This window comes from Mastigoproctus giganteus, chromosome 12 (assembly GCF_048544385.1).
Source record: "Mastigoproctus giganteus isolate SK-2022 chromosome 12, ASM4854438v1, whole genome shotgun sequence".
NCBI lineage: Eukaryota > Metazoa > Arthropoda > Arachnida > Uropygi > Thelyphonidae > Mastigoproctus > Mastigoproctus giganteus.
Genome location: NC_143586.1, coordinates 118,828,681 through 118,847,368, shown reverse-complemented (window position 1 = coordinate 118,847,368; position 18,688 = coordinate 118,828,681). Strand labels below are relative to the sequence as shown.

General features: G+C 38.3%; 1 protein-coding gene across 1 annotated transcript in view; it reads right to left on the bottom strand.

Moving 5' to 3' along the window:
* The window catches only part of LOC150077362 (GTP-binding protein 6), a 300,778-nt gene that overhangs the window by 216,298 nt on the left and 65,792 nt on the right, over window positions 1–18,688 (bottom strand). The window contains exon 3 of the mRNA XM_090386669.1: window positions 15,523–15,612. Within this exon, the coding sequence (XP_090242795.1) occupies window positions 15,523–15,612 (90 nt within the window). The remainder of the gene's footprint in view (window positions 1–15,522; window positions 15,613–18,688) is intronic.

Below are 18,688 nucleotides of genomic sequence, written 5' to 3'. Positions count from 1 at the left end.
AAATTTATCTAAAATTTTATTGACTTTTAGTAAAAACTGAAGAACTTACGTGTTCAAATGTATTCATCTTTTTTTTTTTCATATGAAAAAAAAAATTCAGAGACTTTGACATAAACAGCACAACCTCGATATAATGTGGGTGTCAGGCAACAAGTTCAATACCCAGGTTATAAGCAAAGCATATCACAGCTAGAAATATTTTACCATTTCTCACCCAGTTTTTTTTAATGTAAATACACTTTATTTAGTAATGCTTCATGAGTATACAGAATTATTAAATTAAAGGTTTAATAAAATGAAATTTTTACAGGTTATATAATTTCCTTTGGATATGATTCTGATTATTAGTGTGAGCATCTCCCCCTCCTCTCAAAGTAGCAGTTTTGAGCTATCTAACACTGCCCTGACAGCATCAACACCCCCCTTCTATTTAGCATTAGTAGAGGCATATGATGCAAGAAAGCAAGCTCATGCAGCATCAGCCAAAAAAAAAAAAAACACCACTCCCATTTCACCCCTCTATTTGTTCAAAATACCTGTTCAGCTGAGCCTTAAACTTATTTAGGCTATCAACCTCCACCACAAGGGATGGAAGTCTGTTCCACCAACCAACCACCCGCTGGCTAAAGGCAAATTTCCACACAATCTATCCTACATCTGTCTTTCCTAAATTTAAATTTATACCCTCCCAGGTGATTATTCTGAGCGAGAGGAAGAATCCCATCAGCATTGAGCATGCTCAAACCATTCAAGAGTTTATACACCTCTATCAGATCACCTCTCTGGTGCCTAGTCTCCAGACACTGCAATTTGCAAAACTTAAGCCTTTCTTCGTAAGAGCAACCCTTTGTTCCATTCACTAATCTTGTTGCCCTTCTCTGTACTCGTTCCAGCAGCTCTACATCCTTCTTAAAATGAGGCCACCAGACCTGTATACAGTACTCAAGGTGTGGCCTGACCATTGCCTTATATAAGGAAATAATCACCTCCTTATCCTTGGTAGAAAAATTCCTGTATATCATTGACAAGACACCAGGAGCTACTCTTGCAGCCTGTCTGCACTGTCTGAAAACTTCATATCTGCCTGCACAATTACCCCCAGGTCCTTTTCATTCTCTACCACTGTCAGTGTAATACAACAGAGTTGATACGTTACTCTGGAGTTACTGTTTCCCATATGTAGTACTTTTCATTTGTTGATGTTAAACTTCATTTGCCATCTCTCAGCCCATCTGCTCAACCTTTCCAGAGCCTGTTGCAGCAGCATACTGTCAGTAGTGTCCTTAACAATCCTGCCAACCTTTGTATCGTCTGCAAACTTGGACATTAAGCTTGATATACCATCATCAATATCATTTATAAATACAGAAAACAACAATGGACCCAACACTGAACCCTGAGGGACTCCACTAATAACATTAGTACACGATGAGCAGTGTCCATTGATTAACACTCTCTGTCTTCTCCCCCTCAACCATCCCTTTATCCATAGCAGCAATTTGCCTCCAATGCCAAACTGCTCCAATTTGTGCAGCAGTCTTCCATGTGCAACAGTATCAAAAGCCTTTCTAAGATCCAAATATATAATATCAAAAATCAAATTGGTCAAGCAAGACCAATTTGATTGGTCTTGCTTTTCCCTTAACAAAACCATGCTGTGTCCAAGCTATAACTGAAGTCTTGTCTAAATGATCCTGCAGTGCTTCTTTAACCAGTGCCTCCATTAATTTTTCTGGAACAGAAGTTAAACTAATAGGTCTATAATTACTTGTGTCAGCCTTTGATCCTCCTTTGTGAATTGGGGTCACATTTGCACATCTCCAGTCTATGGGTACCTCCCCTGAGTCCAAAGAAGCTCTCATAATTATGGCTCAAGGGTTTGCTTATTTCCTTTGCTGCCTCCTTTAATATAACTGGATAGATCCCATCCTCCCCAGCTGCCTTTTTTATGTTTATCCTCAACGATTTCTCCTCCACTTTCCTCTCAGTTATTATAAAATCATCTAGCTCACTGCCTTCCCCTTTCTGAATAACTCCTCATGTGTGAATGTAGATGAAAAATACTCGTTTAGTTTGTTAGCCACCTGAGCAGGATCATCAACAGTTGAACCATCAATATCCAGTAGACCAATCTGATTCATCACCCTCCTACATAGGTAAAGAACTCTTTTCTGTTTTTCTTTACATCCTTTGCCAAGGATTTCTCATAATCTGCCTTTGCCTGCCTAATCACCTTTGTAACTTGGTTACATCTATCATGGGCTTCCATGTCACGCATTAATTTATATGTATCCCATGCATTTTTCTTCTCTGCCATATGTCTTATTAGTTCAACTGACATCCATTTAGGCCTAAACCTTGAACAATATTTCTTAGTTGGTATGTAAAGCCTAGTAGCTTCCAAGATAAATTTTTTGAATGCTTCCCATTTTGAATTTGCTGTTGGTAACATCATCAGTTGGTCCCACTGTGTAGATTTTAAATACTGTCTCAGACCATCGTAGTCGCCTTAACGAAAGCAAAAACCCTTCCCTTCACCCCTGATGGTAGTTACTTCTTTGAGTAAATCCCACTTCAGCACACTGTGATCACTGCCACCTAGTGGTTCCTTTATCTGCAGATTCTTAATGCATGAAGAATCACTACTGATAATCAGATCAAGAGTATTACACCCTCTAGTTGCCTCCAGAACATGCTGATGTAGAAAACAATCATCCAATAAATCCACAAAAGCCTTGCTAGTGTGTGAGTGACCAACCCACAAATTCCAGTCAATATCTGGGAAATTAAAATCCCCCCATTATAAGACTCTCTGATTTACTGGCTCACTCTATTTCCCTGTACAGTTTCTTATTATACTCATCAGAGTGCACACTCCTACTCTCAATTTTGATCTTCCAATGCTTAGGTCACACCAAACTGACTTGAAGCTGCACTGTCCAGCGATGTCAACTGGCTTCACTTCCTTGGATTTTATGTGTTTCTTAACTAATAGCATAACCCCCTCATCCTTTCGTATTCTGTATATCCTTTCTGTACACATTGTACTTGCCAAATTCCAGTTCTGCCTTCCTTATATCTGTGTGACACCACGTCTCTGATATCCCAACAATATCTGCCTTTGATGGTTTGAGCAATACCTCACATTCATCAAATTTATTTACCAAACTCCTAGCATTGGTGTACACACAAGTATACATGTACCTGTTCCTATTCTTAGCTACCCTAACACAATCCATGTATTTACTTGTACCACAATGACTCCCAGCAGTCTCTGAAGTACCCTGTATCTCCAGGCTGCTGCTGATTCAAGTATATCCTATCCCTGTAAAAACACAGTCTCTCCTGTTAACAAGCTTTTTAGGTCACATTGAAAAAAAAATTCTATCCCATCAGCCTTGTACAGTCTCTTTCAATGCTAACTCATGACTTTTTCTGAGCATTGCCCTGTACTTGTAGAGCGAATCTTCAGATTTCCCACTGTTAATATCATTAGATGACAGCTAACTCTACAACATCATTAACTTTTGCCACAACAGACATAGTGTGGACCTGCTTCACCTATTCTTTTAAAAAGCTTATTTCCCCTTTTCCCTGAATGCAATCTTCAGCTCTTCAGCAATATGTTGGGCAGCTGAATGCCTGAAGGATCTCTCTTTTTTGTCTTATTATTGTTTAGGATCTTGCACTGTTCCAAAAAGAACTGCTCTGAGATACAAATTACTGAAATGTTTAACGACCCAGAACGGTTTGATCTCTGCCCACCTTGAGAAAGATTTGATGAGGTATAACTATACCTACATGCAGGGCCGCTGTAACCCTATGTGCCACCAGTAAGCAAAATCAAATTTATGTAAAACTGATGAATTTGAAGTGTTACATTATATCAAAGGCAGATATTGTTGCTGCCCGAAAATATTTGGATTAAAAAATAAAATAAGGCATTAATAATTAGTAATAATTTATTGAAAAAGAAAAGAATTATAACATATCTCACATATAATATAATGAAACAACAAACAAAAATAATAAAATCATTCTGAAATCCTGGAAATAAACTTTAAATTCTAAATCACACTAACTGTACCCACAATAATAAAATAAAAGGAAAATTATAATGTTAAAAAAAATTTGTTTCCTTGCTTTAAAATGTGTGAATTTATCAATTATTTCATTTATGTTTATTTTTTCCAAAAGATCATTTTCTATCGAAATTATTGCCAAATTAGAGACTTGTTGTTGTGACAATGTCGATCGTAAATAATTTGATTAATTTTAATTTTGAAAAACTATATTCACCTGAGGCAACTGAAACTAGTAAAGTCAGAAAAATTCTGAAAACAACTGCTACATTTGGAAAATTCTATAAAATTTTCCAAATGTAGCAGTTGTTTTCTACAATATTTAAAAATATATTGTAAAACTTCAAATGGAGTAATATGCTAGATTTCGGGAATTCAGAGACTAAAAGATTAACGGTAGCAGCAGCCTAGAGAGCAAGTTGCTGGGGACTTCAAGAGCTGCTGGGAGTCATCGTGTAACAAGTAAATACATGGGCTGTGTTAGGGTAACTAATAGTACGAACAAGTGCATGTATACTTGCATGTACAATAATGCTAGAAGTATAGTAAATAAAACTGATGAATTTGAAGTGTTACATTATATCAAAGGCAGATATTGTTGGGATATCAGAGACATGGTGTCACACAGATACACGCAGTGCAGAATTAGAATTTGGGGAGTACAAGGTGTACAGAAAGGACAGACAGGGTAGGAAGGGAAGAGGGGTTATGCTGTTAGTTAAGAAACAAAATCTAAGGAAGTACATCCAGTTGACAAGGGTGGACAGTGCAATTTTGAGTCTGTTTGGTGTGACATAAACACTGGAAAAGGGAAAATGAGAGTAGGAGTATGTTATTGACCTAATGACTCTGATGAGTACAATGAACAGTTGTGCAGAGAAATAAAATGGGCCAGTAAATCAGAATGTCTTGTACCTGGGGATTTTAACTTTCCAGATATTGACTGGAGCTTGTGGATTGGTCACTCAAATGCAAGCAAGATTTTTGTGGAATTATTGGAGGATCGTTTTCTACAGCAACATGTTCGAGGGGCAACCAGAGGGAATAATACCCTTGATATGATAATCAGCAGTGGTTATTCAGGCATTAAGAATTTGCAGAAAAAGTGATCACAGTACACTGTGACAGTGATCAAAGTGCACTGATTTCGGATATATTTAAAGATGTAAAGATATACTTAAAGATGTAACTACCATCAAGGATAAGGGGAAGGGTTTTTGCTTTCGTAAAGGTGACTATAGGGTCTCAAACAGTTTTAAATTCTATACAGTGGGATTAACTGATGATGTTACCAACAATGAATTCTAATTGGGAAGCCTTCAGGGACTTAACCTTGGAGGCTACTAGGCTTTTCATACCAACTAAGAAATACTGTTCAAGATTCAGGCCTAAATAAATGTTGGATTAATTAATGAGGCTCATGGTAGAGAAGAAAAATGAATGGCATTCATATAAATTATCAGACAACACAGAAGCCTAGGGCAGATATTAGCTAGTCTGTAATCAAGTCACAAAGGAGGTTAGGCAGGAGAAGGCAGATTATGAGAAATCTTTGGCAAAGTATGCAAAGAAAAACAGCAGAGAGTTCTTTATTTATGTAAACTCTAGAAGGAAAGGTATGAATCATTGGACCACTTAACATAGATGGGTTAACTATTGATGATCAGGCTCAGGTAGCTGATAAACTGAATGAGTATTTTGCATCTACATTCACACATGAGGATTTATTCAATGAGGGGAGTGCCAGACGTTTATCAAATGTGAACAGGAAGTTAAGTGATTTTGAAATAACTGAGAGCAAAGTGGAGGAGAAATTGTTGAAGTTAAACATAAGGAAGGCTCCTGGGGTGGATGGGATCTATCCAGTTATATTAAAGGAGGCAGTAAAGGAAGTAAGCAAACCCTTAGCCATAACTTTGAAAGTTTCCTTTTACTCTGGTCAGGTCCCCATGGACTGGAAATGTGCAAATTGTGTCCCCAATTCACAAAGGGATATTAAAGGGTGGCATGAGTAATTACAGACCTGTTAGTATTACTTCTGTTTCAGGAAAATAGAGTCACTGGTTAAGGAAGAGATGCAGGATCATCTAGATAAGGCAACAGTTATAGTTCAGACCAGTGCTTTTTTTTTGAGACAGTACGCAACGGTACGGCGTACTGGCACCTTCATTAACAGTGGCTTGTGACATTTGCATGTAGTACACTTTGAAATTTGTAATATTCCGTAAATTTTTTCGCATGTTTCCCCACTAATTTTACAACCTGAAAGGATTACTGCTTAAGATGAATATAAGGTGAATATTAAAGTGAATAAATAAAAATAATGATACACCTGAAATTGAAAATATTCGAAAATTTTATTAAGTACAATACACGATTACATTTACTAAACAAAACATATAATGAGAATTTTTGATAATTAGCAAAATTTAAAATGCTGTTTTAATTCACTTTGCGCTCGGGCCGCAGGTTGGACACCGCTGTGATTCAACTGTAAGTGCCCTCTCCGAGAATTAGGGGAGAGTGATTTTCTTTTACCCTGACAATTAATCATCTGTTGTTTAGCAGGAGTGCGTTATCCACATTTTTCCAAAAAATTTCCCTTTCTCTGGTTACATGGTCACTGTAGCTAAATATCAGAATGATAACGACATTTTGGACAATAAAAAAAAAAAAAAAGAAAAAGAAAAAATTCAAATTTAAGAACTAGTGACAATACCGATGACGAGAGAAGGAAAACGAAGACGACAAAGGTATTAAACCTTCTAAACATGAATTGTTGGCATTTGGTGAAAATGAAGTTAGAAAATTGTCAATGAGGTTACAGTTAAATGAAAGAAATACAATTTGAGGATTTCGGGAATACCTAATTGAAAAGATGGTTTCAGAAGAATTGAAGCATTTGATGGATGCTCTGAGTACGATACCAATTTCACTGAGTGAATGTAAAAGAGGATTTTCACAAATCAATCTGATTGCCAGCCCAACCAGAGCTTCATTGATGACAAAAAATGTCATTCAGCAACAGACACAAACAAGAAAAGAAGTCGGCATGGTGTGGTGGATGACAACTCAATAAAATTTTAAATAATCTATAAAAACTTTATTACGAAAATTATTATTTTTTACTTATTTTTTTATCTTTATATACATTAAAATAAGTTTCCTCCTAGTGATATTTATTTAGCCAATGGGAAAAGAGAGATGCAGGTTACTCAGCAATACGCAACAAATACTAAAATACGTAACGGAAGCTTGTTTTACTGTGGTAAAACAAGCTTCTGTTTAAGCGTGCACATGCTAGATAAACCTAGTGCACGCGCTTTGTTTATCCAACATGACCACGTGATACCATTCTTGATTTCCATATGTAACGTATTTATGTATTCGTAGCTAAGGAAGAGAGGCACACACTGTGTCAAAAGCTTCTGTTAAGTATTTTATTTTATTTTATCAAAAGAAGCGAGCGCAGCGAGCAGAGGGAGGGTGAAGTCCCCTAAGTATATGTATTTGAATAATAAATTTATGCTTAATAAACTGTGTGTTAATATACTTAATTTGTTCTTCTTATTCCAAAAACATTACTACTAAAGTAACAATATTAGGAAATAATTTTTCAGAGTACTGTACTTTTCATGTCCTTTTAATTTTCAGTTTTTTTCTAATAGCAAAGAATGAGTACCGGCACCTATTCTTTTACAAAAAAAGCACTGGTTCAGACACAGCATGGGTTTGTTAAGGGGAAGTCTTGTCTGACAAATTTGATTGGATACTATGATGTGTTGACAAAGGAATTGGATGCAAAGAATAATTTTGATATCACATACTTGGATTTTATCACATACAAGACACCATGAGCTGCAAGGGTAGCTCATGGTGTCTCGTCAATGATATACAGGAATTTTGCTAGCAGGGATAAGGAGATGATTGTCCCCTTGTATAAGGCAATGGTTAGGCCACATCTTGTGTACTGTATGCAGGTCTGGAGGCCTCATTTTAGGAAATGATGTAGAGCTGCTCGAACGAGTACAGAGAAGTGCAAAGAGATTGGCGAGTAGGATGAAGGTTTGCTACAAATTCTGCAAATTGCAGCTTCTGGAGACTAGGCACCTGCGAGTTAATCTAACTGAAGTGTATAAGGCCTTGAATGGATTGAGCAAGTTCAATGCTAATGCGATTTCTCCTCTTGCTCAGATTACTCACCTGAGGGGGCATAAATTCAAATTAAGGAAGGACAATTGTAGAATATGTGCACGGAAATTCACCTGTAGCCAGTGGGCGGTTGATAATTGGAACAAACTTCCATCTGTCGTAATGGAGGTCAGCAACTTAAGTTCAAGACAGAACTAGATAAACATTTGGAGTAAATGGATGTGTGAAATGGGAAGGGTTTTTTCTGTTTTTTTTTTTTTTTGTTTTTGTTTTGATTGATGCTATATAAGCTTGCTATTTTACATCACCTCTAATTTTACATCATGGACTAATGTTATTAGTGGAGTACCCCAGGGTTCGGTGTCGTGCCCATTGCTGCTTTCATTATTTATCAACGATATTGGTGTCTAAGTTTGCAGACAATACAAAGGTTGCAGAGTTCTTAATTACAGTAATGATAGTACACTACTACAACAGATTTAGAAAAGTTGAGCAGATAGGCTGAGAGGTGGCAACTGAAGTTTAACATTGACAAACATAAAGTACTGCATATGGTTAACAGTAACCCCAGAGTAACGTACCAACTGGATGGTACTACACTGTGGATAGTGGAGAATGAAAAGGACCTGGGGGTAACTTTGCGGTCAGATATGGAATTTTCTGAGCAGTGTAAAAAGGCTGCAAGAGTAGCTCATGGTGTCTTGTCAATGATATACAGGAATTTTGCTAGCAGGGATAAGGAGGTGATTGTCCCCATGTATAAGGCAATGGTTAGGCCACATCTTGAGTACTGTATACAGGTCTGGAGGCCTCATTTTAGGAAATGATGTAGAGCTGCTGGAACGAGTACAGAGAAGTGCAACGAGATTGGTGAGTGGGATGAAGGATTGTAGCCTTTCTTGGTGTTACCAAGAAAGGCTTAAGTTCTGCAAACTGCAGCTTCTGGAGACTAGGCACCTGCGAGTTAATCTAACTGAGGTGTATAAGGCCTTGAATGGATTGAGCAAGCTCAATGCTAATGGGATTTCTCCTCTTGCTCAGATTACTCACCTGAGGGGGCATAAATTCAAATTGAGGAAGGACAATTGTACGGAAATTCGCCTGTAGCCAGCGGGTGGTTGATAATTGGAACAAACTTCCATCTGTCGTAGTGGAGGTCGGCAACTTAAGTTCAAGGCAACCTACGTTCTAGATAAACATTTGGAGTAAATGGATGTGTGAAATGAGAAGGGTTTTTTCTGTTTTTTTTTTTTTTTGTTTTTTTTTGGCTGATGCTATATAAGCTTGCTATTTTACATCACCTCTACTAATGCTAATGTTAAGTAGCGTGATGATAGCAAACCTCCAATAGGACACAGCATCAAAAGAAGAAGTTTGTGAAGGGGAAAAAAAAAATCATCATCCTTAGCATGTGTCAATACACACTAAGGATGATAAAATTTTACCCTAAAGGGTTGTTATAATGGATCCACAGCGTGGGACATCAGGTCTGCAACAGAACAGGGGTAGATACTATGTTGAAGCTGATGACATTGAAACAGCTCTTTATATTAAAACACTAGAAATAATAGATGCCAGTGTTATTTGGAGGGATATTTCTTCACAGATGAAATCCTTTCCCATTTACTAAAAAGCAGTGCTAACTTGTTCCAGTGCCACACAAAAGCCACCCCAAAAGGCACACAGAAAGGACTCATACAAAAGCAGCTAATGTGTTAACATGATTTGGTTTCTTTTAACATGACACTTTCTTGGTTTTTATTATTAAAGTTGAATGTATTTTTATCTCCCCCTTCCAATTTACTAGGTCATGTGGGTTTCCTGGTCTACCTAGCTCCTCAATGATAATGTGGGTGATAATGTCCAAAACTACTGTATGTGGAGTGGCAATATTTTTTCTGCATTGGGTCAACAGTCATAATTTTATAACCTAGATTATTTGGTGTTCCTAGTTATGGCTTTGTTAGTGGGTCTTGAACTTTCACATGATGTCCAACTTATATTATTGGTCAATAAAGTTTGAGGCATCATCACTTTACGCAATCTTATGTCTACAGTATCTAATGCTATCCCCCAAAGTAAGAATAAGAATGAATGAGTGAATACTTTTCTTCGAAAGGATTCTAAAAATTTCTGAATGACTTGTCCCATTAAAGTGCTTTCCTGAAAGAAGAAACTAGTAATATAAGCATCATATGCCCTTTTATCCTAGCAGTGTGCACTATCACAGGATTTTATTGATTCTGTAAGTTTCAGTAATATTAGACCATTTTTGTCTTCTTTACACAAATAATTATTTTTTGATCCTAGTATCTGAGAATCTTATCAAAATGAGTTTTCTAGGGCAGGAGGCATTCAAGTTTTTTTTTTCCCCAATAGTGGGCACATGATCTAAATCTGTGTGTTAGCATTAGCATTAGTAGAGGCATTTGATGCAAGAAAGCAAGCTTATGCAGCATCAGCCAAAAAAAAAAAAAAAAAACCACTTCCACTTCACCCCTCTGTTCGTTCAAAATACTTGTCCAGCTAAGCCTTAAACTTATTTAGGCTATCAACTTCCACGACAAGGGATGGAAGTCTGTTCCACCAACCAACCACCCGCTGGATAAAGGCAAATTTCCGCACGTCTATCCTGCATCTGTCTTTCCTCAATTTGAATTTATGCCCTCTCAGGTGATTATTCTGAGCGAGAGGAAGAATCCCATCAGCATTGAGCATGCTCAAACCATTCAAAGCTTTATACACCTCTATCAGATCACCTCGCTGGTGCCTAGTCTCCAGACACTGTAATTCGCAAAACTTAAGCCTTTCTTCGTAAGAGCACCCCTTTGTTCCATTCACTAATCTTGTTGCCCTTCTCTGTACTCGTTCCAGCAGCTCTACATCCTTCTTGAAATGAGGCCTCCAGACCTGTATACAGTACTCTAGGTGTGGCCTGATCATTGCCTTATACAAGGGAATAATCACCTCCTTATCCCTGCTAGAAAAATTCCTATATATCATTGACAATACACCATGAGCTACTCTTGCAGCCCGTCTGCACTGTTCAGAGAACTTCATATCTGCCTGCACAACCACCCCCAGGTCCCTTTCATTCTCTACCACTGTCAGTGTAGTACCACAGAGTTGATATGTTGCTCTAGGGTTGCTGTTTCCCATGTGTAGTACTTTACATTTGTCAATGTTAAACTTCATTTGCCACCTCTCGGCCCATCTGCTCAACCTTTCCAGATCCTGTTGCAGCAGCATAGTGTCAGTAGTGTCCTTGACAACCCTGCCTACCTTTGTATCGTCTGCAAACTTCGACATTAAGCTTGATATACCATCATCAATATCATTTATAAATATAGAAAACAATAATGGACCCAACACTGAGCCCTGAGGTACTCCACTAATAACATTAGTCCACGACAAGCAGTGTCCATTGATAACCACTCTCTGTCTTCTCCCCCTCAGCCACCCCTTTATCCACAGCAGCAATTTGCCTCCAATGTCACACTGCTCCAATTTGTGCAGCAGTCTTCCATGTGCAACAGTATCAAAAGCCTTTCTAAGATCCAAGTATATAATATCAAAGTTATTCCCTGCATCCAGTTCTTTTGTGACTACATCATAGTATCCAATCAAATTGGTCAGGCAAGACTTCCCCTTAACAAAACCATGCTGTGTCCGAGCTATAACTGAAGTCTTGTCTAAATGATCCTGCAGTGCTTCTTTAACTAGTGCCTCCATTAATTTTCCTGGAACAGAAGTTAAACTCACAGGTCTATAATTACTTGTCTCAGCCTTTGATCCTCCTTTGTGAATTGGGGTCACATTTGCACATCTCCAGTCTGTGGGTACCTCCCCTGAGTCCAAGGAATCTCTCATAATTATGGCTAAGGGTTCGCTTACTTCCTTTGCTGCCTCCTTTAATATAACTGGATAGATCTCATCCACCCCGGGTGCCTTTCTTGTGTTTATCTTCAACAATTTCTCCTCCACTTTACTCTCAGTTATTACAAGATTCTCTAGCTTAATGCTAGAGTTGAATACACCTCTGGCTTTCCCCTCACTAAATAACTCCTCATGTGTGAATGTGGATGCAAAATATTCATTTAGTTTGTTAGCTACCTGAGCAGGATCATCAACAGTTGACCCATCGATATCAAGTGGACCAATCTGATTCATCCCCTTCTTTCTAGAGTTTACATAAGTAAAGAACTCTTTGCTATTTTTCTTTGCATCCCTTGCCAAAGATTTCTCGTCATCTGCCTTCGCCTGCCTAACCTCCTTTGTAACTTGGTTACAGATCAACTTGTATCTATCATAGGCTTCTGTGTCATGTGTTGATTTGTATGTATCCCATGCATGTTTCTTCTCTGCCATATGCCTCATCAGTTCATCTGACATCCATTTAGGCCTAAACCTTGAACAATATTTCTTAGTTGGTATGTAAAGCCTAGTAGCTTCCAAGATAAGTTCTTTGAATGCTTCCCATTTTGCATTTGCTGTTGGTAACATCATCAGTTGGTTACACTGTATAGAATTTAAATACTGTCTCAGTCCATCGTAGTCGCCTTTACGAAAGCAATAACCCTTCCCTTTATCCCTAATGGTAGTTACCTCTTTGAGTAAATCCCACTTCAGCACACTGTGATCACTGCCACCTAGTGGTTCATTTATCTGCAGATTCTTAATGCATGAAGAATCACTGCTGATAATCAAATCAAGAGTATTCCTCCCTCTAGTTGCCTCCCGAACATGCTGATGTAGAAAACAATCATCCAATAAATCCACAAAAGCCTTGCTAGTATGTGAGTGACCAACCCACAAATTCCAGTCAATATCTGGGAAATTAAAATCTCCCATTATAAGACTCTCTGATTTACTGGCCCACTCTATTTCCCTGTACAGTTTCTTATTATACTCATTAGAGTCATTAGGCCTATAGCACACTCCTACTCTCAATTTTGATCTCCCAATGCTTATGTCACACCAAACTGACTCGACACTGCGTGACGAAGCCAGTGGACACTCCAGCGATGTCCACTGGCTTCACTTCCTTGGATTTTATGTATTTCTTAACTAATAGCATAACCCCTCCTCCCTTCCTATCCAGTCTATCCTTTCTGTGGACGTTGTACTCCACAAATTCCAGTTCTGCATTCCTTATATCTGTGTGACACCACGTCTCTGATATTCCAACAATATCTGCCTTTGATGTTTTGAGCAATACTTCAAATTCATCAAATTTATTTACTAAACTCCTAGCATTGGTGTACACGCAAGTATACATGCACCTATTTCTATTCTTAGCTACCCTAACACAACCCATGTGTTTACTTGTACCGCAATGACTCCCGGCAGTCTCTGAAGTATACTGCATCTTGTTTTTCAGGCTTCTGCTCATTCCAATAGAAGCAGTGCAAGAATCTCTTTCACCTCTGCCAGTGGCTACTGTTAATCTAATCGTCTTTGCCTCCCCCCAAGCTAGCAGTTTTCCGACCCACCTAACACTGCCTCGATAGCATCAGCAAATATTCTTGCACCCTTTCTATTTAAGTGTATCCCATCCCTGTAGAAGTAGTCTCTCCTGTTAACAAGTACGGTTTTTTTTCAACTGTGACCTGTACTTGTTACGGCTTTTTTTCAACAGTGACCTGTACTTTTTAAGTAATTCTACCGGTTTCCTACTCTTAATATCATTAGTGCCAACGTGTACAACTATATCACCTTTTGTGCCCTTAAAAGATGATATCTGCTCTACAACATCATCAACCTTTGTCCCTGGCAGACATACCCTGGTCCTGTTCCACCTATCCTTTTTACAAAGCATGTTCTCCGTTTCCCTGACAATAGAGTCACCAACAACTACTAGTTCCTTTGGGACCAGCGCATTCTGCCTTGGGGGTTGCCGCTGTGTTGCGCAACGACCAAGTGCAAGCTCTGGTGTTGATGTGGGCAGCTGAGAGCTTGATGGGCCCTCAATTTAGTTCCTTCGAGGGCATCCACCCTGTCCTTCAAGCTCTCATATAGGCCCATAAGAACGCTGAGTTGTTGCCTGATTTCGATACACTCCTTGCATCGCGCACACACAAAGACATCCCCCATGGCAATATCATGTCCTGTACCTGAATGCTCCACAAACATCATGCAAGCTGTGCATTTTAGAAGGCTGTGATTCAGAAGGCAACTGTCCCCCTCAGTTCTCCTCTGAGCCACAGCACTTCCATTAGCTTGAGCCTTTTGTTTTGCTGCTCTGGTCTGAGTCATGTTTTCTTTTAATTTAAATAAAATTTCAATTTCAGTTTATAACCCTAACTTATCTCCCAACACAGTTATAACGAGATATATATTTTTTAGTGTCAAGTATTAATTATCTCCGAGTTCCCTTTGTATAACTTCCGTATCAGTTATGTATTAATTAATTATGTGACGTTTGTAATCTAAGTCGGTATGTTATGCAAGTTGCATGAATTTTTTTTGTAGTTCACTATGGTGAATAATACTGCCATGTACTGCCTGTTAGTAGAGCCATTCAAAACTTGTAAATTTTTTTGGAGTAATAAAAAAACGCAGTCAAAAATACAGTTTAATCAACTTTATTTACACAAAGCATACAGTTACAGTCCAACTGCTAGTATTGGACACATCATTTTGATCAAGTCCGTGAGATTACTGTTATTTCACATAATGAGAAACAGTGGGTATACACATATATAAAAATCTCAGGTTGGCCGTGCTTGGCCTGCACACTGCATGTTGGTTTTCAAATCAAAAGTTGAAAAAATGTTTTTAAATTTTGTTTTTGTATTATGTAAATAATGTGTTGATCACTACTCAAAGCTAACAATTCCTGGTGAATCAACAGTCCAATCATGATACAAATGTTGCTGCCTCCATCTTCTTATAAGAAAATGAATTAATCATTTTGCAATGAATGTGGCCAATACAAATAGGAAACAATGTCGAAAACAGTTTGCACATTATTATTAGCCACATGGTGCAAGGAAGCCTTAAGCTATTGCTGCACCAGCCAAGAAAAAAATCTCACAGAGAGAGAGAGAGAAAGAGAGAGAAATTAGTAGAAAGGAATCACCAAGAAAGAGAAGGATGATGATATCCAACTCCGGACCCTGGATTTGCCAAGCCCATGGGCTCACAAGATGTGAGCCCATGATCGTAAATAATAAAGTAACTATGCTTAGTTACTTTATTATCTACACACGATAATACAATTAATGAATAAAAAAATATATATCACTATAACACACTGCATTAAGTAACATAAGTAATAAAAACTTACTTAAGATAAGGGATTTCTGCTAAAGCTACTTGAAGCTTGGCCTCTTTTGTGTGTGCATGATTACGAAATATCTCCAAGACTATTGCATATCTAATATAATACAGAACAAAATATTATTTTAAAGTTACTTGATATTGAAATTACATTTGCTATCATTACTGCTATAAATTTAGCCTGTTTATTCAATGTTTACTACTAATTCACAATAACATCAAACAGGACAGGCAGGCCATGCAAAGGTACTTGGGGCCCAGCAGTAAAAGCGATTAAAGGGGCCTCATTTATTTATGTCGAGACTTGATGGCTCCCTGGATTTGGGCCTCTTCGATCAGGGGCCCTGGTGCAGCGCATGCAATGCACACCCCATTTGCACAGCCCTGCGACCAGGTTATCGAACCTTATAGTACTCTAGTACCATGTATGGTTGGAGAGGCAGAAGATGCCTGTTAAGATTGGACGTGAATTTCTGTAGATGGTAATTTTCTGGAAATGCATACGGACGGAAGGAAGGTTGCTCCACAGAAGTAAAGAGGGCATGTAGACATGAATAGTATCTTGTGTAAGGTGGCTCCCGAATGCTAGTTCAACTCTGCCATGGTACACTGTGATGTTACAAAAACTCTGCAGAAAGGCCAGAAATGTGTGTAATGCTACGTTTGTGCCATGTATGTGTTTGTTATGTTGTTTAGTTGTTTCTGGCTGCTTTGCTATCAGGAAGCAACAAGCACCAGGGTGGTGCATCCTGAAACCTGTCTATGCCATGAGGGGGCAGGCCGCAACTAAGCACGAACCGCAGCAAACCTCGAGTGGCATGTACTGAATGTCCAAATCATTAAAAATATGAACAAATAAAATTAAATTTAAACAGTAAATTAATATAAATTATAAAAATAAAAGTAATTAAACGTTAAAGGAATAAAAAATTTAAAGTAAAAATAAATCTTTGGAAAAAAAAAATAAATAATCAGAAAAATTAAAGATAAAAATAAGTAAATAAAATTCCGAAAAAATAAGTAAATAAAATAAAATAAAAATAAAATTCAGAAAAGTAAATAAAATAAAATTAAATTAAAATTCGGAAAAAATAAAGATAAAAATAAGTTAATAAAATGGGGGGGGGGGAAATCCCGCACCACCGTAAGGTGGTGCCAGTAGATAGTCCCACCTCAGGACAAGCCTGAGGCCAGAGGTCTATCGAATGTTATTTGGAGGGATAATGTCAGTGTCATACAAGTTTAATAACCAACTAACTGTCCAAGTCGAAGATGGTACTTAAGCTAAAAAATGGTGGTATCACAAGATGGTAGCGATAGTTGTTGTTATTTGGTTTTTAGGGGCATTAGCAACTAAGGCCATATTGCTCCGGGATATACAGTGGTCATTCCCTGACCTTTCCGTATCCTCCGTATTTGGTGGTGACGGGCTCGAACCCCGGTCTAATCAAGAAGCGTATGCTACGCACTGCTGCTCCTTCCCACCTGGCTACAGAGGTGCCTTTGTAGCGATAGAGATGCTGGTCTGGACTGGAAGTAGAGCTGGAATAGGAGTAGTTCCTGAAATTGGGCACTACTGATGAGTTGTCCACATCTGCCAAAGACTTTATGTGCAAAATCTTGCAGAAGATGAAATTTTTCTTTGGAGTCAAAGAGAGATGACTCATTGGCTGGGGAGAATGGTTGACACATAGCAGACAGAGGCTGACGAAGATCCAAGTAATATGGGCAGGTGAAAAGAGCATGCTGCCACAGTTACAGAGGTGAGAGATTCAGACAGAATAAACATAGCAAGTTTAGCACGAAGAGAACCATGGCCAGTTAGAAGAAAAAGAGTGTGGAGACTCAGACTGAAACATTTTAGTTTTTTTTGGGGTTTTTTTTTTTTTTTTTTTTTAGGAACATTATAGCAACTAAGGCCATATTGCTCCGGGGATATGCGGTGGTCATTCCCTGACCTTTCTGCATCCTCCGTATTTGGTGGGCACGGGCTCGAACCCCGGTCTACATCAAGAAGCGTGTGCTACACACTGCTGCTCCTGCCCACCTGGCTACGGAGGTGCCCTGAAACATTTTAGAATAGACTTTTGTAAGGCAAAGGACACAGATGGAATAAACTTTCTTGTGACCATACCTCTGGTTCAACTAAGACCACCGTTCTTGCCAGAGTTGAACCAGATGGTTCCAGCAACGAGTTTTTTCGATTTTAGTATTGCAGTGGATGTTAACAGTGAACCCTAAAAAGTCAACTGGACTGGCATGTCTACGGTAATAGCAAAAACCTCAATAAGCGATTTGGAGGTCCAGAGGTAGGCAACCATTTAAAACAAGAAGCACAGCTGTTGAGACAGTGCGACAGGTATTATTCATCATTAAGAGCATACATCTTTGGATAGAGGAGAGTTTCTCTTGGATGGCAATCTCCTTAGTATACTGTGTAAAAAGGGCAAAGGAAGAAGAAGAAAAGTTGTTTCTTAAATCTGGAGTTGAACTGTGAATGGATGCTTCATAGCAGATTGATGTATTTGGGCTAGCTGAAAACTGAAAGGTGGAAATATAGATGCTAATTCAGAAGACAAGTGTTTGTGCAGTAAAAGAAAAAAAAAAAACCCTGTTAAAAAAAAAAAATGAAAAGTAACATCATGAATGTTACTTTTCATTTAAGGGAAAATGAGAATAGCTGTGTGCTAAAAATCCTAAGGAATCTGATGAGTGAAATGAGCAATTGTGCAGAGAAATAGAGGGGGCCAGTAAATCAGAATGTCTTATAATGGAGGATTTTAACTTTCCAGATATTGACTGAAACTTGCGCTTTCTGTCAATATTACTAGCACTTGCACACTAGCAAAAGTCTTGCTAGTGTCACTCGCACACAAAAAAGACTTTTGTGGATTTATTGGATGACTGTTTTGTACAAACAGAGTCTGCTGACGAGGCTACTAGTGACGGTCGTGTTCAAAGCCGCTAAGTGGATTTTTCTTATTTATTGATTTGAAATTATTGTTTTTCTAAAACTTTTGATTTAAATTTAGTAGTATAACATTATTTTGTGATTTTTTGATTAATTTGGTGTATTTATTCTTTACTCGGCCTTGTAAAAGTATCAGTAAGGGTTTCCACGTGTTCGTAACTACCGTTACCGTTAGTAACTTTCCCGCCATTCTGATACCGTA